Genomic DNA, 22,852 nt, shown 5'->3' on the forward strand with positions numbered 1-22,852 from the left:
ACTCAATCCCAAGGGATCTGAGACCTTGGGTGTCTTTTTAAGAAAACATTACATTCGTTTTTCGGCAATGCTATTCTCATAGATAAATATCTTTACCATGTTTACTCCCATTACTGTCTGTCTCTCATCTCCCTTTCACTCCCACTGAACCCCTTCTTCCTCACAACAAGTTGACCTACTGAGCTTCATTATGGTGGCTTGCATGAGCAACTAACTAGTTCTACTCCACTGAAGAATCCCCTGCCTCAGCTAGGCTGTCCTTTCTTATGTGCACCACAATTTTTCAGATTTCTGCAAGCACCATTCATTGCCCGTCATGCTCTGGGTTCATTTCTTTTAAATTCTAAAATATTTCATATTTCAGATGAATAAGTGAACAGACTATCATAAAGACGGATCACCAAGACGGATCACCAAGACGGATCAAATGGTCACTGAGATTTTGTTACATTTGCTTCATATTTATTAAAAAAAAGAAAGTTATGCATATTGTCACACACCACCATGTCTCTCTCAGCCTTCTTATTCCATTCCTGCCCTCTTCGTTCTTCTTGAGCAGCCTTTACTTGAAGCTGGTTCTTTTGTTACGTGTGTGTGTGTGTGTGTGTGTGTGTGTGTGTGTGTGTGTGTGTGTGATGTTCAAAATACGTAGGGTTTCTTAGTTGAATGCTTGGGTTTTTTCCTATCAAATCAGTCATGTAATTAAACCTTAGTAAAGCTTTCTCATTTTCATGGTTTTTAGGTTTATTTGTGCCAATACAAGTAGATCTCACCATTTAATTAATCGCCATTAATATTCTACTGAATGAGCCATTGGTGAACAAAGCACACCTTCTTTTTGTCCCATGAGCTGTTTACAACCTCTGTGTACTGGGATATTTGCATCCCTCTTGATGACTACATACAGCTGTAGCATTTTCTAGTGGTTAACATCTGTCATGAAGTAGACAGGCTCTAGAATTACAGAAGAGACAAACATCTGATTATACCTGAAAGGGAGTTTCTAGTTGTGGATATTCCCTGAGATGGGAAAACCCACCCAAAATGGGCAAGGATGTCCCTAACTGATATGATATCATATCCACATATGAAACCCTACTGTGTTATGGTCTTTGGCATGGCCATGATCATGTCAGTAACACCCATTCAAATCAAAACCTTCACTCGCTCCCTACACCTTTGCCTCTCAGGCCCTGAGACTACAAGTGTCATGGCCAGCTAAAACAAATTTTCAAAACTGATTTCTCATTAGCTGTAGTGCTTCGATAATTACACACACACACAAACACACACACACACACACACACACAGAGAGAGAGAGAGAGAGAGAGAGAGAGAGAGAGAGATTGATTGATTCTGTATTAATCAGAGTTCTCTAGAGCCACATAACTTATGGAATGTCTCTCTACCTAAGAGAATTTATTGTAATGACTTAGAGCCTAGTAGTTACCTAGTCCCACAAGGCTAGTTTTTCAGTTGGTCTTCTGAATACACTGTATAATCCTGAAGTAGTAGGTTCCAACAGATGTGCTGGCAAGAAAGTGTAAGCAGTGAAAATGAGTGAGCCCTCCTTCTTCCAATGTCCTTATGTAGGCCTCCAGCAGAAGGTGTGGCCCAGATTAAAGGTGTGTACCACCCCGTCTTGCTCAGGCTGTCCTCGAACTCAAAGATCTTCTTGCCTCAGTCCTCTGTGATTAAAGGTGTGTACTCCTGTGCTTGGGCCCAAGCTTTTCATGGCCTCAAGATCTGGATCAAAAGCCTGTGTCTTCCAGACTCAAGATCTGCATCACAGTTGTGCCCTCCATTTCTGGATTGTAGTTCATTCCAGATGCAGCCAAGCTGACAACCAGGAGCCAACACAACTGTGTGCTGCTTTATTTAGGGATGAGATCTTAAAATGTAATTTAGCAAGCATCGCCGGAGTACTTTGCAAGTGTTGGTGCAATCTATACTCAACAGCGTTCCCACGTAAGTCTGAGTAAGTTTCCAACTGAATAAAGCGGTCTCGTTGAGGGTTTATTCTGATTCTTTAAAATAAAATTATTTTATGTGCATGAGTGTTTTGCCTGTGTGTGTGTGTGTGTGTGTGTGTGTGTGTGTGTGTGTGTGTGTATGTGTTATTATGTGCATACTTAGTGTTTTTGGAATCCAGAAGACAGCATTGGTTCCTTTGGAGCTAGAGTTACAGGTAGTTGTGAGCTGTGAAATGTGGGTGCTAGAAGCTGTATCTGGGTCCCCTGTAAGAGCTGCAAATGCTCTTAACCACTGCCCTATTTCTAGTCCTGTACTGGTTTGAGTTCTAATGAGTCTCGAGGGTTGGTGAGTGTGTCAACTGGCTGTCCTGTGGACTGTGTGTTTGTGTCTTAACCACATGTATTTGATTGGGAGGGGACATGGGTGTCTGTGAATGGAAATACTGGGGTTGTGCAGGGGAAGGACTCCTTGGGGAAGGACTTTGGTATAGTGTGAGTGTTAAGATTTTATTTGTGAGACTTGCATATTCTCTCTCTCTCTCTCTCTCTCTCTCTCTCTCTCTCTCTCTCTCTCTCTCTCTCTCTCCCTCTCTCTCTCCCCAATTAGATTGTGAGGTTTGCATCTTAAGGAGATTAACGTATGCGTGTATTCTCATACTTCCCCCTTAAATGTCTCCTACACTTCACTGTGATTTTTAAATTTAGAAATGTTATTAACATGAGCTCTTGCAGGAGCTAGATTTTCTTCATAATATAGCCAGCCAGACATCTACAGGCGTCTCCTAAGTACATGGGTATGACTGTCGATGCTGTCCAGAACAGCAACAACACAGAACATACATTCTCATTGCCTCCCTTTTCAATCCTACACTTGATCTTTGTTTGACACCAGGAGGCTTGTGGAGAGGAAGTCACTGCCAGCCAATGGCTGCACACACAGAAAGGGGGAGCTGGTCATGCAGGACTGGCATTTTCGTTTCAAAATCAAGTCAGGAATTGAGACCATTCTCAGCACTGCCAAGACTTGTCCTTAGGAGAGATGCTAGGATGGTGCGTCTTGGAGAGTCCAGGCGATCCCTTCAGATCCTCAGTCCCAGAGCCCTGGAGGCCTGAGGCATAGTGATTCATTTCCTTGTTTCCCTGCCGCTTTTGAAGTGTATCTGATGTACAGATAAAGACAATTAGTGTGGCCAGTTTGTATCTTAGATGTAATTTACAGAAGCACTGAGGGATGAGGCAAAGGAGAAAAACATTGCATCATAGTAATGTTTTGTTTGTTTGCGTCTGTGCTTTATGTATACATCTAGAACCTTCTCTTGTTGACACCTGGAATAGCTTTCGTTATTGTGAGAGTGATGTGCCAGTTCTAGGAAGAGATGGAGGAGGTGAGGCCAATTACTAGACGTGGGGTGTTCTGGGTGCAACGCTTCAAGTCTGAGGGCAGGCATGGAGTCCTCCTTTAGAGTTCTCAGCCGAAGGCAGATGTGGTAGGACAGCGTATTTGTCCCTCAACTAGGACAAAAGGGAGAAGTCCAGGTACTTTCATGAGCGCGAGAATGGTGGGCTCTTTATAGTTCAGAGGAGAGCATGGGGAAATGTGAAAAAAAAATCTAATTTTTGCAATAGTGAAATAAAAGTTATTTCATGGCATCAGTGGAAATGTGGAAATGGGACAGTTTCATGGAATTGTTCAGTAGTGCCCTTTTGTAGTGGGGTAGAGAGGTGGCTTTCTAGTCAGTGCATATGGTGGGGCAGGGGACATGTATGATGGATGAGCAGGTAGGCTCAGTAGATGCAAAGAGACAGAAAATGGATGAGCTAAGAGGGGATGCTGTTAACACTATGGGATTCTGGCTCAGTGAAGGCTGGGTACCCCACACCCCCGAGGGATGGTGGAGGCTGAGGACCCAATTAACAGTGGAGGAAACTAGGTTTGAAGATGGGGGTGGGGTACTCTTATCCTACTGGATTTTACCAGGAAGGTTTAAATGGGTCTAGGAGAAGTTTAAGAGCTCAACTAAAGACTTTATTTAGCCAGACCCATGATGGCTGGGAAGCCGGTTGCTGGGCTGGAACATTTTTTAAAAAGATTTATTTTCAGTCATGTATATGTGTATGTATATGTGCATGCATGTGTGAGCTCAAATGTCTGAGGAGTTCAAGAGAATGTTGGGTTCCCTCAGAGCTGGAGTTTCAGGAGCTTGTGAGCCTCTGGATGGAGTATTGGGACTCAAGGTTGTGTCCTGTGCAAGAACAGAGCATGGCTTGAACTGTGGAGGCCGAGCCATTGCTGGATGTAGGTGTGTGTGCCTGTGTGTTTGCACCCCACATGTGTAAGAAAACTGTCCTGGAAGTTTTGTATCTCGTTCGTGAGAAATCTATCATGCCTTTGCTGTGGCCATGGGTCCTACAGTTGTGTTCGGCTTTCTTGGCCCCCATTTCTTTCCTTCTGACGTAACTCCAGCACCCAGACTCGTTTTTACTAACGGGCGTCCTCACCAGCCCCGAGCCTTAGGTTTGCGGTTCTCTTCTCTGGAGAGCTCTCCTGCCTAGGCTCAGGGCTCTCTGCCTGCTCCATGCAGTTGTCAGCGGAGGTTTGCTCTGAGCCTGCATTCATCATTGCAAACTGCACATGTGCTTGAGTTTTTGTGTATACATGTATATATGGAATGTGCTTTCATGTGCATGTGGTTGTGCATGTGTGTGTGTGTGTGTGTACATGCATGAGTACGTGCCTCTGTGTGTGTGTGTGTGTGTGTGTGTGTGTGTGTGTGTGTGTGTGCGTGCCTGAGCATACATATGTGTGGGTATGTGTGGAGGCCAGTGTACATTCTTACCTGTTGTTACTTGGTTGCCATGACGATTGTTTGGGGCTCACTGTTTAGGCTAGGTTTGTTGGTCCCCAACCCATCTTCCTAGAGCTGGGATTTCAAGCATGTGTCACCATACCGAGCTCTTTTTATATGGCTTCTGGAGATTTTACTCAAAGTGCCATGCTTGCCTGGTACGTGCTTTACTCACTGATCCAACCTCCTGGGTACACACGAACTTGTATCCTCTGTCTTCCTCCCCCTGGCACGGGAGCTTCCAGGGCTAGAGCACCCCCCTCCTCTCTCTCCAGCGCCGTTCACATAACTTTGTTCAGCGTGTCTTCAGTGACCAAATGGCCCGAGTGCCCTTTCCTCCCCACCTCTGCAGCTCACAGATGTGCCACCTGTCCACCGTGTCTGAGGTTCTTTGCCACTGCCCCTCCGCACCCTGAGGGACAGTACGAAGTGCCGTGTCTTATGTGATCTGTGGCAGCTTGCTGTTCTCGTTTCCTTGAAAGAGCAGCCGTGGCTTCACAGGGCCGGAGCTAACTCGCGTTTAAACCATGGCTGGTTTCCAGCTTCGTTAGGGGCTTCCTGCTGAGGCCTGCCAATGCCTTTGTGTGGCACGCTGGCCTGTTTCCAGGAAGCACGCTCTGGTTTCTGTGGGGATGTCAATAGTTGTGACTCTTAACGGGAAGTGGCTTGCTGGTGGAATCTCAAGCGCTTTAATCATGGGCCAATTTGGGAAGAGACAGCCAAGTGCTTCAGAGGCCCTCAAGTCACCCGGCCTGTGGAATCTTTGTTTTGGGAACTGTCATGTTTTGACCCGTATGTCCTGAATTTCAGGGCAACCCAATCCCAAGGGTCAGGGAAGCTGCAAAGGAGGATCTGTGGGGTGCCCTGCAGCTGGTGCCTTTCTCTGCCTTCCTAGGCCAGGTTGAGTGGCATGTGCCTGATGCTTCAGCTTCCGTGACAGTGATCTGAACATGGTCCTGGTCCCTGCCCTTCAGGACTTGGAGTCAAGAACATGTTTGTGCCTACATTCTTTCTGAGAGCTTATAACACCCACAGCCAAGCAATTGAAAAAAATCCAGGTGCCATGCTGTGGCCTTTAGTTTGGGGGCAGGGTGTAGAGCCAGCCACAGTATCATCTTTTGTTCTATGGGTAGAACACACAGGGCAGACATACTGTTGACTTTGACCAGAAATGTGTATCATCAACTCTTCATAATAAATTGTTTAGCAATGTGTGTGTGTGTGTGTGTGTGTGTGTGTGTGTGTGTGTGTGTGTAAGTGGCTGAACACTGAACAGCAAACACAACAGCTCCCTGTACCAGAGCCAGCAGAGGTATGACATTTTCTAAGGGCTGGGTTAAAGTTAATGTGAATATTGTTGTAGGAGACTAAAGGGGCTGCCAGTTGTGCAGGAAGATTAGGTTGGTTGTATTAATCAGTAAGTGGATAATGAGATCCGTGGGCCATTTAGAAAGGGACAGGACCAGTGGGCGGGCACAAGGGTCAGTTTGGCTCCCACTGAGTATTTGTGTTTTGCAGAAGAGCGCACATTGCAAGGCATTATGATGCCAAGACCCAGGGGAGGGACCTGGGTCTAGAACACTGAGGAAAAGTATTCTAGGGGAGAGATGTCCAGCAGAAGAGTAAAGTCCTCCTCTCCCAGCAGAGGGTGCAGGCTCGGGAAAGTAGAAGGGAGTTGAGTCTCTGCCTCAGACTTGGCAGATTGTAAACTCTGTCAGGAACCCGGAGAAGGTTGGCTTGTTCTATGGGAAGGTTCTTGGGTTCTGGCTACGTTAATGAATTTCTCTGGTATAAGTTACTATTTGTAAGATATGGGTAGGGGACTCTGGACACTTTTGGAGGGTGGGGAGCACGGTGAGAACCCCTTGATACTTCACTATTATTGAGGATTGACTGGTGCCGAGTGTCTCAAAATAACAGAGAACAACTTTATCAGCAGGTCGTGATTGGAATGTCAGTTTTATTAGCTTGATGGCAAAAATATGATCCTCTTGAGTTTCGGTTTTGTCAGCTGAAGAGTGGGCAGGATGATGTTATCATGAAGAGTTGTCGGTAGAATAAAAAGTTGGCTGGTAATTGTACTTTAAGATAAGCATCAACAAGCAGGATTGGTGGTGTGGCAGAGCTATGAAGAAGATGGTGACAGTGATGGCAATGACTTAGGTTAGAAGAGCTTCATTTTTTTTTTTTTTTTTGGATACAAAATTGTGGGGGAAAGGAATCATTCTCTGTACTCTAGTCTGTACTTAGAAGGAAAGACGCCATACCTTGGTGGCCAGGCACTATCCTAGCAGACAGGAGGCTCTGGTCTCCAGCTACACACATGCACACACAGATCCAACTTCTGTACTTCTAAGGATGCCCAGGTTGACACACATCCCCGCCACCTTCTGCTCATAGCTGTATTTGTGAGATTACCCAAGATGCAGCTCGGTGGCCAAAGGGTGCATCAGGTATTTCCCTTGTGAAACAAAGACAGATGAGAGGAATTTTTAAGGTAAAAATAGAGAAAGTGGGCTTTTTTTTTAAAAAAAAATAAATGCCCTTAAGTATCATAAATAAGGAAATTGTGGGCCATTCACAGACTTCCTGAATGCCAAAATCATTTGTTCATGTTCCAAAGGGATGTTTAAAGGACACAGAGCACAATCCAAAATACATTTGGTTGGAATGAGGGTGTTGCATATTGATCAACTCTGTTCATTTTTCCTGCTCGCTTAGGTCGCCCCTTGTCATTACAGCCAACGTCAGGTGCACATTTTTCCATCAGATGTTCAGAGCACACACAGTGTGGGACCCTTGCTTTCCCCCACACCCCAGCATCCTGTCCACACTGCGCACTTGAGTATGAGTGTTGTCGCTTCCTGGTCAGTCAGTGGCTTTGAGACGTATATAGCTTCTTAAGCTTTGATGAGTCTACTTTCTGCATGGTGATGGATGAGGATTATAATGATAAAATTAACAACAACAACAACAACAACAACAACATTTTTGTGTTTACTTGCTATTGATGCTATCAAAAACTAGCAAAATGTACTGACCTCAAAGCATCACAAATTATCTTAGTTTTGGTCAGAAAACCCAAACGGAATTTTTCAAGGCAAAGCTCAAGACATCAGAAGGGCTTGTGCCCCTTCGTGACATCCTAAGGGAGAGTCTGCCCCTGTTCCTGTAGCTGCTAGGTAAGGCCTGAATGTTTCTCTTGGCTAGTGTCTCTTCTAGCACAGATGTCACCCTGCCCTCCATTGTCACATCATCCCAGAAGTTGGCCCTTCATGTCCTCCTGTTACGAGAGCCTCTGTGATTATATTGGTTCCACCCAGGAAAGTCCAGGTCATGTACTATAGTGATGTGTAACTTAGCCATAACTGCAAAGTCCCATTGGCATGTCAGGTGGTATACCCACAAGCCAGAGCCTGGATCTCTTTGGTGGATCGTGAATCTGTCTGTCATAAGATTTTACAGAGCTGTGAACCCTGATGAAATGAGATGCCCAGACGGACATACAGGGTGCACTGAGCACTGTGCATTTCACCACAGACCACCACTCCTGGCTGACACTCCTGTCATCCTCAACGTGTTTGGTAGCTGCTCCATTCAGACAGCCCTCACCCCTGCAGCTGCTCCATTCAGACAGCCCTCACCCCTGCAGCTGCTCCATTCAGACAGCCCTCACCCCTGCAGCTGCTCCATTCAGACAGCCCTCACCCCTAGCCTTGGGACACATCCCACTGCGTCAGCCTGACTTTTTTTGTCTTCCTTCGATCTTCCTGGTTCTGTTTCTCTGTTGATACACATTAAAACATACTCATCCTTCAAGACTCATTTCAAATTTCCCTTTCTGCATGAATGAACTCCCCAGTATCACCTTATTTAAGAGTAATCTCTACGAAGACAGGTATTTGTCCCAGAGGCTACTTACTGTACCTCTTGTGTCAGTGAAGACGTGTGGTCAGTCTCTGAACCAGAGTAAGCAGATTAGAGGAGTCCTGTCTAGACAGGTTGTCTGTACGACACAGTGGATAAACTTGGCTGTGGACTAGGGATTGGCACTGACATTCTGTCATTGTGCTATAGCTAGTTGGCTGATCCTGCACAAGGCTTTAATTAGCTAGTCATTTTGTGTAGATTATTATTGATTTCTCTCTCTCCTTTCCCAAACATTTCTCCATTTCATTAACTTTTAATAGAGAAAGTATGGGCACATAATAAAAATGAATCAAAGTGAGTCTCCCAGTGAGCTTCTCTTGCATATCACTCTCCAGAGGAGGTAGAGTCTCTCTGCTTCTTGTCCATTCTTCCCAAGACTCTGTGTGTGTGTATGTGTCTGTGTGTGTTTTTGTGTATGTGTGTGTGTACATGTGCATGTTTATGTGAGTGCATGTGCATGTGTATATGTGTGTATGTGTGCATATGTGTATGTGAGTTTGTGTGTGCATGTATGTTTGTGTGTATGTGTGTATACATGTGCATGTTTATGTGAGTACATGCGCATGTATATGTATGTGTATATGTGTGTATGTGTGCATATGTGTATGTGAGTATGTGTTTGTGTGTATGTGTATGTACATGTGCATGTTTATGTGAGTACGTGCACATGTGTATGTATGTGTATATGTGTGTATGTGTGCATATGTGTACATATGTGAGTATATGAGTGTGCATGTATGTTTGTGTGTATGTGTGTGTCCATGTGTATGATTATGTGAGTATGTGTGCATGTGTCTGTATATATGTGTGTATGTGAATGTGTATGAGTGTATGTGTACATATGTCTGTGTGTATATGTATGTATGTGTATATATGTGCATATATATGAATGTGTGTGCATGAGTGTGTATGTGTGTGCATGAGTTTGTATGTGTGTGTATGATATAAATGTGAATATTTTTTAACTTATATCTTTGGGATAATTCAATTGTATAGATCTACTTAGTTATTTTAAATAGGTATATAGTATTCTATTATATATGTGTGTGTATTTTTGCTTGTTTTTTTTTTCAGACAGTTTTGTTAAGTAGTTCAGGCTGACCTAGAACTCACTTTGTAGCCAGGTTGACTTGGAACTCGCTGTGTAGCCCACAGATTCATGGTCCTCCTCCTGCCTCAGCTTCCTGAGCTCCGAGGTTACAGGTGTGTGCCACCATGCCATCTCCATTGTATTTTTCAGATTGCTCAAGATCCTCCTAATTCTTTGCTATTTCTAAATTGCTTTTTTTAAAAGCAGAATGTTGGCCCTATTTTCTTTAGATAGGTGTAGCTGGTTGTTCCATTAACCATCACTGAGATTAAGGAGTTGGTTTTTGTGGAGAACTTAGAGAATTAGGACGACACTGGTGTTTGATCATCATGGAGCCTGAGAACTTTGCTTTGAGCTCTTGCTCAGACATTGCTCTAAGCAACAATGAAAGTCGGCCTTAAGGACTGGTGCAATAAGAAGGTCCTACCAGGTCCTGGTGGTACAGGGCCATAATCCCAGCTGCTAGGAAGGCTGAGGAAGGAGGACCCCAAGTTCAAGGGCTGCCTTGGCTATGGAGAGAGTTCAAGGATAGCTTGGACAACTTAACGAGATTCTATCTCAAATATTAAAAATAAAACTGAGGCTGTACATAGCTTAGCTTGTTGATAGAGTGTTCCCCTAGCATGGGTAAGCCTTGGACTCGATTCCTAGTGCTGTTAACAACAACAACAACATCAACAACGACAAAATAGAGACCGTGTGATGGCAGTGATGCCCATTGTCCCTTCTAAAGAAACTGCCCATTATTACTGAGACAACACTGGCTCTTTGTGGTAGTCAGAGAGGAGACTAGTACCTATCAAGTCTGTGTTCTCATCATGTCCAAGGGAGAAGTGAAGGCCCTTTGAAGGGCCACCTCTAGGGAAAGTTGTCTTTATATTGACCTCAGCATAAACAAACGGCCATGAGCAGTCCCATCAAGGTGATGTAGAAAGAATTCCAGGAATTCCTGCTTCATCTAATCCATCCCCCAGTATCCGTGGCCAGATAGTTCCATATAACAAGTAGCCATCTAGGTGCTTTATGGGTCTGTAAATGACATGAGCCTTCTACACTGTGGCCTTGGGAGACTTCCTGGTCCCAGCAGGGCCAAACCAATTTAGACTTCCCAGAATCCTCAGCAGTGGTGTGGTGAGAAATAATTGCCAACTCCATTTGGGTCCCTGTCACCCTCTGACAAGTGACATAGGGGCCACAGAGCTAATGTGGGAGAGCCTGTGAGAGAATCAAGGGGGGAAGAGTTGTGCCGTTAAATGCAGCGTGCTCTGAGGGCGGCAGCATGCATTCTCTTGGAATTTATTTGTCTGCTCTGTTTGGATCAGTGACTCTATTAACAGTAAAGATTTACTGCCACGGAAAGGCCTTTAGAAACCGAAGATGTCAAAGTCAATGAGGGTGCCAGTCATTTGATGCTTTCTCCCGTTTCAAGGTTTGTCACAATTGAGACCTGCTTCAGCGGCTTGAGACACAGAAATGTGCCGAGTGAGAACGGATCTGGGCAACAGCCAGGCTAATCGGGCGAGCATTAAGACTACCTCTTCATGGTTCTTGAAGATTTCATGGAGATTTTCTTGTCATTGTGGAATCTACCAGTTCCAGAGGGAGATGGGATTGGGGTCCTCCCTCCCCACCCCCCAGTTAAAGAGAATAGGAATTAGAGGCTTGGCTCAGTTGGTGAGACGCTTTCTGTTCAAGCACGAGGACTTGAGTTTGGATCTGTAGTGTCCTGTAGAAAGCAAGGCTCAGCAGTGCATACCATGGTCCCCCAGTCCCACCACAGTGGAAGGGGGAGGAAGGCAGGTAGAGCTCTGACTAAAGCCTGCTGGGCAACAGTTCTAGCAAAATTGGCGAGACTCATGTTCAATGGGAAAGCTTGCCTTGAAAAGTAAGGAGGATCGTGACCCGAGGAAGACACCTGAGCTTGACCTCTGGCCTCTGCACCCATGTGCACCCACATGTAAAAGTATTCACATGCACATGTGTCTCTGTATGCACATAATTCTCTCTCTCTCTCTCTCTCTCTCTCTCTCTCTCTCTCCACACATACACACACACACACACACACACACACACACACACACACACACACACACACACACACTTCTATTCTAGTTAAGAGCTTCCTTATTAAGACCCTGACCCCAGTTAGTGAGAATGGGCATTGCAGATTTTTTTTTTTCCTTAGGAAAAAGAATTTTAATTCTTCTAGCTTAAACATTCATGTACTCTGACATATAGGCTACTATGTAATAGCCACACGGAGGGTTTTGTAAGATACACCTCAGTGAACACAAGCTTCATCTAAATTGTACACCCGTCTTCATTCAGCGCTCACATTAGTTCTGGGAGGATGGGAAACCGAGACCGTTTCGATGTGCTCATGTGGCAGAATTTGGTTTCTATGCTGTGGGTGTGTTTGGGGTCTTTTGGCTCCGTGTGCTGAGTCAGCTCTACAGCGGCACACGTGGCACGTGACAATGGAAGAGCTAGCATTTCTCAGATCGCTTGGTTTCTGCCAGGGGAGTTGCTGAGACACTGAGAATTCCAGCTGGTGTTAAGATCTAGGCCCTTTCACTGATGGGGTCCACATGGAAGTGGGTCCCCCCCCCATTTTATGATTTGACTCTGTTCTGAGGCAATAGCTCTAAACGGTGCCTGTCTAGTTACTAGATTGTCTCAGATATCACCGACTCTATATTCTTTTCCTGTATTTTAAAAATACATATTCTCCTGGCCCTCCACCAGGGACAACAGTGTGCTTGGTGGAAAAAAGTTATATTGATTGATGGCGAGAGGCCCGGGGTAACGTTGGGAGGCCCAGTTGCAGGCTGTGATGATGGTGGCTGGAAGCGATGCCGTTAATAAAGTTAATAACACGATCAATCTGATTCATATGGAGAACAACTAAAAAGCACGGAAAGCCAATGAGCCAATAATAGCTGGCTCTCAGCTAATAGGGCCAGCCATCCCTGCATCTGATTATTCGTGGTCTAATTTGGGATGGATATAATTTTACCAAGTGGCTGGTTTAACGTACTGTCATGAATCAAAAAGGTAGCTCCCGATCCTTTCTGAAAGTCATTTCATCTGTCCACACCCCCCTCTCTTTCGTGTGTGTGTGTGTGTGTGTGTGTGTGTGTGTTTGCTTGTTTGTGTGTGATTCATATGTGAAGGTCACAGAGAGGAGAACCCAAGGGGATTGATTCTTTCCCTCTACCATGTGGGTTTCAGGGGTTGACCTCAGACTGTCTGTAGAGGAGCCATCTTGCTGGCTCCTCTTACTTTCTTCTTAAGAAACAGTCTTGCTCTGTTCCCTCAGCTGTCCTCGAAGCTCTTAGGTTCAAGCCACCATCTAGCCTCAGTTTTCTGAAGAGCTGGAACTACAGGTGTGCATTACCATGCGTACCCTCTGCTCCAAGGGTAACAGTCGGTAGTAGGTTGGTGATTTAGGAAGCACACCCAGGATTTACTTGCACTGAATTCTGGTGTCAATAGAAGACACAGATCTGGATTAGGATACTCTGAATGGCTGTGTCTTCTCACAGCTGGGGCAGTACATGGTAACCACGGTCCGCAAACCTTTAATGCCAGGTAGAAACGTAGGAGTCCTCCAGGTGTATGGCGTATTCTGATGTGTGCTGGAAGATGAGGTGTTTCTAGAGCCCAGGCCACTTGCCTCCCATTGGTCACCTGGATGTTGGATCACTGTACTCCTCGTGGCCTGGATGTCCATGGTGGACTAGGTGCAGCCATCTAAACTAGGATCCTGTTCCTGAGCCCTACTGAAGCAGCACAAGAGGGCCTGTTGTAGAGCCCTCATTTATGAAGTTAAAATCTTAAGCAGTGGCTCAAAATCCTTTACTTTCATGACGTTTGCCTCGAGTCTTGAAACTCTTGCTCTCCAAAGTCGGTACCTGACTCAGAATCAGAGCAGGCAGCCTCCAGGTGACAATTTGATTTTCTTTGGCAGAACAGCAGGGAAGGAGGGGTCGGCTTCTGCAGTTTGTGCAGTTTCTCTCTAGATGGAGAGGATCCCTTCCCACCTGAAGAATAACTTGTCTGACCTTTCTGGTCACTTGTCATAGACATTTAGTAATTTCAGGGAGGATGTGGTTTTGTTTTTGTTTTTTTTGTTTGTTTTTGAGTAATGTCTCCCTTTTATAATTCAAATACATATTTTTTGTTGGTTTTCTTTTTGTTTTGTGTTTTCTTTGTCACAGTTTGGAAACATGTCATTTTTCAGAGTACTGGAATTTTCCTTGCTCCTACTGGTCATTAATGTCTGTATAATAGCCCACCTTCTCTTTTCCCGTGACTTTTGTCACCCTGAGGGGGGAACACATCATAAACTCACATCTAATATTTTCTCCCAGATGTGGGCACATGTGTCCATCCCAGTGTCCCTTGAGTGGAGGTCAAGGACACAGTCAGATTGTAGGGATGAGGGCTTGTCTCGTCCTTCCATGGCATCACAGGCTGCTGTCAGTTGGACATAGATGTCTAGGACCATGCTGTGCCACCCACACATATTGGATCACATATTGCTTATATTCACAAACTGCCAGGTACAAACAGGCAGCACTCTTCACCCCCACTCTCCTTCCTTGGCATTTCGTTTCTTGGGCTGTGCAAAGGCCCACTAGGCTCATGTATCTCATGCTACCCCAGATGTGCTGCATAATTACATTGAAAGTGGCTGAATGTTTCATTCATCAGTTTTGCTTTTGATATTTTTAATTAGCTTCCTTGAAAGTCTCTCTCTCTCTCTCTGTGTTTGTGTGTGTGTGTGTGTGTGTGTGTGTGTGTGTGTGTGAACAATAACAATTTATGCTAACCTTTAAGCCTCTTAAGTTCAGAAAGCATCCCCTTTGGAAAGCTGAAGGAAGATAAATTTATTCACGTTGTATGGGGAAATGACAAAGTGTGCTTTTGGGGCTGGAGCTTAGGGAAGGAGGGCTGTTCCTTTAGGGACACTGTTCCTTCTGCACTGTCAGCTCCAGGGACAGAGGTGGCTCTCCTAGCAGGAAGCAGCACCCCTGCAGTGTACTGAGGAAGACCTCAGAGCCAGTGGAGGAATGGCTTAGTTAGCAAAGTGCTTAGGGACCTGAGTGCATGGGGAAAAAATAGGTGTGGGGGCATAGGCTTGTATCCCAGTGTTGGGAGGCAGAGATGGGTGGTCCTCTGGGCTCACTGGCCAACTAGTATAGCCCACAGGGCCCTTTCCAGGCTAATGAAGAAACCCTGTCTCTAAACGCTTGGAGGATGGCACCTGAGGAACGAAAATGGACGTTGTCCCTTGGTCTACACACACAGGAATGTGTACTCACAGGCTCATGGACACGTGCACATAGAAAGACATACATACATACAGACAGACAAGCATTCACACAGGCACACACAGGCAGACAGACACATATAAACACACACAGAGGAATGTGTGCCCACAGTCTTATGGATACTTGCACACAGAAAGACACACAGACACATACATAGACACACACATATACTCACACGCTTGCACACACAGACACACAGAGACACAGACAGACATACACACATATAGAGACAGAGACACACAGACACAGACACACACAGACACTCATACACACACACAGAGGCACACACACAGACCCACAGAGACACACAGAGACATACACATACAGACACACACACATACAGATACACACATACACAGACAGACAGACATACACACAGACACACACATTGGCACACACACATATATAGACACACACAGATACTGACACACACACACATACACAGACAGACAGACATACACACAGACACACACATTGACACACACACATATATAGACACACACAGATACTCACACACACACACACACACACACACAGACAGACAAAAGTAAAAGCTCAGAGGATTGAGGAGCATGCTTGGTCTTCTCCACTAGCCTGCCTCTGTGCTGTGCTCAGTGCTTGTTGTCCTGGTCTCTTAGAGACGTGGACAGTAACTTCTTGTGCACTGTATCTCCAGAGTTGCCCAAGGACTCGATGCGGTCCACACCATCTGGTACCCTGCAGTTTTCCTGTAATTTCTCTCTTCTTTTGGGAGGTCGTGTGTGTAAGGTGTATCACCTTTCCCCTGCTCTCTATGTGAAGCTATGCCAGTGAGTAGGCTCGTGTAGACATTCTCTTGTTCTTTTTATTGCGCCAGAACTGACATACCATAAACCTTATCATGTTAACCGCTTCGGGCGTGGGGTTCTATGGCCTTAGCTGTTAGACACTGTTGTGTAATCACCGCCATCTGCTTCTGGTTCCTTTTCATTTCCCGCCCTCTGCTCCATTTAAACAGTCACTCCCTATTGTCCCTTTTCCACACAATGTTACCGTTCTGTGACTGGTGTCTTCCTCTAGCATGTCGTCAAGGCTCATCTGCATTGGACCATGTGCCCGAGTCTCTGAAGGGATGACTGATGCTCCGTCATCGACACGGGATGCACGTTTCTATATTAATCCATCACTCGATTTCTCTTTTAAATCTCATAACTGTTATACGGAATGTGCTATGATTATGGCAAAAAAAAAATCCTCTCTCTTCAAATATCTCTCTTTTGTGTGTGTGTACTATACCTATGGTATGTGTGGTCATGTATAGTGGATATGTCTACATGTGCATGAGAAGTCTCGAGGTTGATGTCAGGAGTCCTCTGGGTCTGTTCTCAGTCTTATGGAGACAAGGTCTCTCTCATCTAGAAGATAGGGTTTCTCTCTTGGCTAGTCCGCCCCGCCAGCAGCTCCAGGGACCCTTCCACTTGTCTCCCTGCTCCACATCAGCACCTCATGAGGCGCCTGCTCACACTTTGATTACATCCTTCCCTATCTGCAAGCATTGGTTCAGTGTTTGGGAGGTAGTCTGGAAAACTCTTTGAGTGAGAGGGTCTATAGGGAAATGGGGAATTTTAGTATCTGTAACTTCCTGGTCTACATGGACATGCTAGTGGGCACCATTTTTTTCTCTTGTCAGGGAAACTCTTTAGGGAAGATTTTTGTTGCGTACCAAGGGACCCTAACCCGACCGTGCTATAGCAGGGTGACAAGAAACATTTCAAAATGGCCTCCATTGTCTCTATGGGCCTGTGTTGACATCCGCCATCTCTTTGCACTGGAGCACACTTTGACCATATGTTTTCTTCTTCTAAGGACAATTGGAGGTAGACGCAAAGTGATATGGTCACTGTGGCCACACTCCTTGTTCCTGTGCTGGGGACAGAGGGGTCTTTGTGCAGTCAGAGCCTCTCACCCTAACCTTACCCTAACCCTTCTTTGTCCCCCTCTCTGTTCACAGTGGGGCCTTTTCTGAAGTTGTGTTAGCTGAAGAGAAAGCAACGGGGAAGCTCTTTGCAGTGAAGTGCATCCCGAAGAAGGCGCTGAAGGGCAAAGAGAGTAGCATCGAGAACGAGATTGCCGTGCTTAGAAAGTAAGTACCAGAGAGAAGTCTCTCCTCCCCATCTTCCCTCAGCATCCTCGGGAGGAAGGATGAGGCCTGCTCCGAGGCTGCCTTCCCAGGGGTCAGAGAAGCAGAAAGGGATGCACCCTGCCGATGACAGCTGGTACTCACACAGCACTTGGAAAGTGTTTTCCTCTAGCTCTGGTGTCTTAGAACAGCTAGCAATCGTTGGGGGGAGTCCTTTCCAAAGAGCATGGTTGCAGGCTGAGTCGAGTTCAAACTGAGCCCCCATCATTCACCATAGCTGAGTGATGCGGGCTGGTTCCTGAGCCCCTAGTCTCCCTTATGAAGCAGCGCTCAGACCATTTGGCAGCACGATGTGTGGAGAATTAGTGAGATAGTGTTTTCTGAGCATGTGTGAAGTGCTTACTGTGGGCCACTTTATGGTAGTTCCTGCTGTGTCTGCTACAAATGCTAGAACATTGTTATTATTGTGAGGGGTAGTGCTTTATTTTTTTATCAGGACTCAAAGCTGGAAACCCCATATGTAATTCATGTGTGATGGAGCTCGGAATCTCAATTTCTCCAGTGCTGTTTCTACACTTTTTGACCCCACCTCCTTTCTCTGCCACCCACATAGCACTGGGAGCCCAGGAGTTTCCAAAGAACTTCACTTATTCATGGATTTTTTCCCTCTTTTCTATGTGTAATAGAAATGAAAACACCCCCCTTCAGTACAGTGTACCACCCACAGCCATTCTGATGTGCCCTGGTCCTCCCCCACAACCCCAACACACACAGTTTTTCCTCTAAGATTGGTCCTCCCCTAGTGTCAGGATTCAATCTTGACAACACATCTTAGGAAATTTGAGAGACCAAACCTTATATGGCACCTGTTTTTGTATGTTTGGCACCTGACTGGAAAATTTTTGAGTTGCTATTAATAAAAGATATTCAAAATGCCCTTGAAATTTTTGGGGTTTGGAATCAGGACATAGCAAGAAACCCAATACAAATAAAGCACGTGGAATGGGAACAAGCCTTTTAGGGGCCAGAAAGAAACTACCACCTACCGCACATCCTTCCCATCTAATCTTTCACTCCATTTCTTCTGGGACCTTTAGTGACATGGAGCAATGATTTGCCACCAGCCATCTAACCCGGCACCTCTGAGGTGGCCAGAACAGTCTGTCCTGTTCTGACCTTAGGCAATTCAGAGAAGAACAGAGGCTTAGTACTGGTACATCAGAACAAATGAGCCTCCATGGCTCTTTAGGGTGGGGGTTTGTTTTTACTCATTTGTTGAGTTGGTGTCCATGGTCTCTGGGGTGTCTGTGGGAATCTACGGAGTTTTAGGCCGTCCCGAGGAGGATTTCAGGAAATAGTTCTGTGGAAGAGAGTCTGGGAAAACGAAGCAAGAGTATCTGCGTCAGGCAGCAAAACACACGTCAATGAAACATTTATTGAAATGGCCTTTTTCTTTTTTTCCAATGTGAAATCAGTGTTTGAGGAAGAAGTTTGTCACTGGTGACGTGAAGTTGTAGATGTATTGCAGACAGCTGACATTTTAGATGCAACTCTCCTTCCAAAGGTTCCACTTAGAAATAAAAGAGCCCAGGAGGCCCGTAGGTTGTCTGGGCTTAGAAATAAAGGAGCCCAGGAGGCCCGTAGGTAGTGTTGGAGTTATTCTCCATCCTCATGGGCCGTGAGCACAAGTAGAGACTTTATAAGTTTGTTGTGTGTATGATAAAGGCGTAAACTCTGGTTTAATCAGTTTCTCCACCCAGTACCTCACTAATGATTACCTAGACAGGGTATTTAAACCAGGGAGGACTATGGATTTGGAATAACCTCTTTTGATATCAGCCCACTATCAGTTAGAATGCCTGGAGGCTTGGACTCTTCTCGTGAGAGTAAAGAACAAAGACACGATTTCTCAAGAGATAAGAGGTGGTTTATCTCCTAGGCTGGTTTATTTCGTTAATCTTTTGCAAATGATTTACCGGTAGGCTAAGGGACACTTCACACCATAAACAGCAGAAAGAGAAGCATATAGGCTCTAAAGAACATAGGTTGGAACCACGTATAGAAGGCTGCCATGGTGATGTTCATATATTGAAGAAATATCCATCAAGTTCTCAGCATTCATCATATCTTAGAGTTTCTATTGCTATGATGAAACACCAGGACCAAAAGCAGGTTGAGGAGGAAAATGTTTATTTTGCTTATATGTCTACATTGTAGTTATTCACGGAAGGAAGCCAGGGCAGAAATTCAAATAGGGCAGGAACCTGGAGGTAGAAACTGATGCAGAGACCATGGTGGGGTGCTGCTTCCTGGCTTGCTCAACCAACCCAGGACCACTGGCCCAGGGAAGATACCAACCACTCACAAAGGGTTGAGGCCACCTCCATCAATCATTAGTTAAGAAAATGCCCTGCAGCCAGATCTTGTCCAGGCATCTTCTCAGCTGAGGTTCCCTCTTTTCGGGGACCTCTAGCCTGTGTCAAGTTGACATCAAACTAGCCAGCACACTCCAGGGAGTATCACTATTAGACATGGAGTAGTTCTTGATACCTGAGATTTGCTGTTAATCAGTAGGATAAAGTTGTAGATGATTTAATAACAGTATGTCCAGGAGATCCAGGGATGGTATTGAGCACAGGTTACATGGAGGAGGGGCAGCCACATAAGTGTATTTTTTTTTTCAGGACAAAAAGGCAGATGGACAGTCCAACCAGTAGGAGTAACACAAGCAGAAGCTAGGAGACAAGGACTGGATATGTAGTCTTGTGGTAGATGGGCTTGATTTTCCACATTGGAAAAAGAGGAAGAAGAAGAGTTGAGAGATGAGAGAGAAGGATGGGTGTGGGAAGATATTAGGAGGTGGCAACGAGGCTATTATTCTGGGGAGCTGGCTCCTTTGATGGGGCTTTGAGGAGAGGCAAAGGGATTCTTTTCTGAAGAATTTTGAAGAAAGGTAGAGAGGCCTGTTCTAAACTTTGCTCTGGACCTTGGGCTCCATGCAGTAGATATGAGGAGTGATAGGGTTATCAAGAAAAGGCAAGATGATAAGGATTTATCATAAGCTGTATTAAGGCAGAACTGGTTGGAGAGAGCAGGAACCTCATGAGGACATGAGGTGAGTCATATGGATAAATGAAGAAGGTATGTTGACTCTATGGAAGAGATGGCTATGGATGAGGACATTAATACAGAACTGACTCCAAGAGGTCAAGATTTGGAAGAGGCAGAGAGGCGTTGAGGGACAGATAGGAGGTGATGGTAATGCTATGGTTTCTGATGGGGTAGTTGGGTAACCAACCACCTCTTTAACTGAGATGATGATCCAAAAAGGTAAAGGATGGGGTTCTGACTTGGACATGGTAGATTGGAGGTCTTGGGGATGTCCAAGTAGAGTTGAAGGATTGACTTTCCAGGGCTGGACCTGACCATGATCTAGGCTTTGGTAGGTAGTAAACATTTCTGAGACATGTACTAAAATACATCTTGGGGAGGATCATGGAGAGATGGCTCAGTGCTTACAAGCACTAGCGCTCTCTTTGAGAGGACACGCTTGATTCTCTGCACTCACATGGTGGCTGACAACCCTCTGTAATTCCAGTTCTATGGGGAATCCAACTTCTGGTCTCTGTGGGTATTAGGTAGGCAAGTGGTGCACATACATACGAGCAGGTAAAACACCTACATGCCTAAGGTAAAGCAATAACATTTAAATATTGGAGAATCCATTAATGTGCTCTCTCCTGGGGACGACTGCCTCCTGCTCTCAGTACTAAGTAGCCAGTTGTTCCTTGTATGGGATTGAGCTTCCTGGGCTTTCTCCTCTTCTCATCAGCAGGTCTACAGTAGTCCTTGTTCAGCTCATGTTACTGCTGTCATGTTGGAGAGACTTTATGGTGTAGCTTCTGATGTTTCCAGGAGACACACCCTTTCATCAAACTCTCTGGCCCTGTGGTTCTCATCGCCGTTCCAATCCCTCTTTTGCAGTTTTCCCTGAACCTTGGGTACCAGAGTTGTATGGTAGACATACTCCTTGGGACTAGGCTTCACAACTCTGCATTTTGGTTGCTTATGGTTTCCCATAATGGTCCTCCATCTGTTGCAAAGAGAAGTTCCCTTGACGAGGCATGAAGACCTAAGAACAAATACTTAGAAGCCAGTTAGAGACTATGCTGCATTAGTGAAATGGTGGTTGTAGGGTGCCCTCTCAAGATCCCTGAGTTCATGAGCCCTGGAGAGTCAATTAGGCTTCGGGTACCAGGCCTTGTTTCTCTTTGTTGGAGTGAGCCTTGAGTCCATTTAGAGAGCTGTTGGTTACCACCAAGGTGTGCATGCCACTATTACATCCTTAGATTTACTGTGCCATGGTGGTCATTGTTGTGGTCTGTAAGCACCATAGGTGTCCTCGTATGTATTATATTTGAGTAGAACTGTTGGTTGCTTCCCTGAAAATACACATACAAGAAACATTAGACAGACTGAGTGGGTTGTACCTATATATATTTAGGAGAGTGTGCGTGTGTGTGTTTGTGTGTGTGTGTGCACACATGTGTATGTGCATGTATGCATGTGTGTGTAATAACAATTAATGAAAAATGAGACTGTGAACTTGAAAAAGAGCAAGAGGGTGTATGGGGGCTTGGAGAGAGAAAAAGAAAGGGAAAAAGGATGTAATTTCATTTTAATCTAAAAAAGTAATGGAAATTTCAAAAGGAAATAAAGGTAACTTTGTTTCAGCTACAGAAAAGAAAACAAATTTTGGTGCAATTTAGCAGTCGTTCTAGGTAGGGTCGAGATGGTCCATTCATATCCCCTGGCCGTTTGTGCCTCTCATTACAGAGTTTCATCCTAATGTGCCCATTTAAGGGCCCGCCTGTCCTCCTACATGCTAAGTTTATTGTAGGGTGAGAGATTTATTTATTTCATTGGATAAAAGTAATACGACTAATACATCCTAGCGGATGTCTTTGCACTTGCTCTGAAAATAGTCCTAAAATGGATTTCCAACTTGATAAGTAGATATTAAATCGACTTCAGAGCGGGGAAGAAAAAAGAAGGCCGATAAGCATCATGGGTTGTTGCTATGCAGCAGAGAGAGCTGCCTGCCTGACTTTGGGGTTCAGTGGGCTGGACTTACATGATTCATCCTGAGCCCTTACAGACGGAATGGTTAGCCGTGACCCGCAAGCACGGTATTTTATGCAGTATGGAATATAACACCACTCGCATCCCTCACCTTGGTTGGATTATCCTTTATGATTTCTGGGTTATTATTTACTTCCCATCTGATATCATAGCCTCACCTCCAGCATTTTGCAGGAGGGGGGAGACATATGCATTTACATTCTGCATTGAAAGGAGAGACGAAGAAAGAAGGAGATGCATATAGGAAAGCAAGCAGCAGGAAAAGCGAAAGGGATGTGTGGAGGGACTTGGGGAAACTGAGGCTCGGGTTGCTTAAATGTGAAGTTATGTTAAGGAAACATGGAAGTGGTCCATTTTCCAACATGGAGTCTATGCCTAAGAAAGAAGTTGGCCACTGGTGAAATGAAGTTGTAGAT

At 45.2% G+C, this 22,852-nt stretch overlaps 1 protein-coding gene across 4 annotated transcripts in view; it reads left to right on the forward strand.

The window, feature by feature from the left end:
- Window positions 1-22,852, forward strand: part of Camk1d (calcium/calmodulin-dependent protein kinase ID) — a 423,369-nt gene that overhangs the window by 131,278 nt on the left and 269,239 nt on the right. For all 4 annotated transcript variants that reach the window (XR_015640829.1, XM_087590782.1, NM_001433924.1 and 1 more), the window contains 1 exon segment: window positions 17,166-17,297. Coding sequence is in view for 3 of the 4 variants with exons in the window: in XM_087590782.1 (XP_087446908.1) it covers window positions 17,166-17,297 (132 nt within the window). In the remaining variant the exon portion in view is untranslated.

Source organism: Rattus norvegicus, chromosome 17 (assembly GCF_021556685.1).
Source record: "Rattus norvegicus strain SHRSP/BbbUtx chromosome 17, alternate assembly SHRSP_T2T, whole genome shotgun sequence".
NCBI classification, from domain to species: Eukaryota; Metazoa; Chordata; class Mammalia; order Rodentia; family Muridae; genus Rattus; species Rattus norvegicus.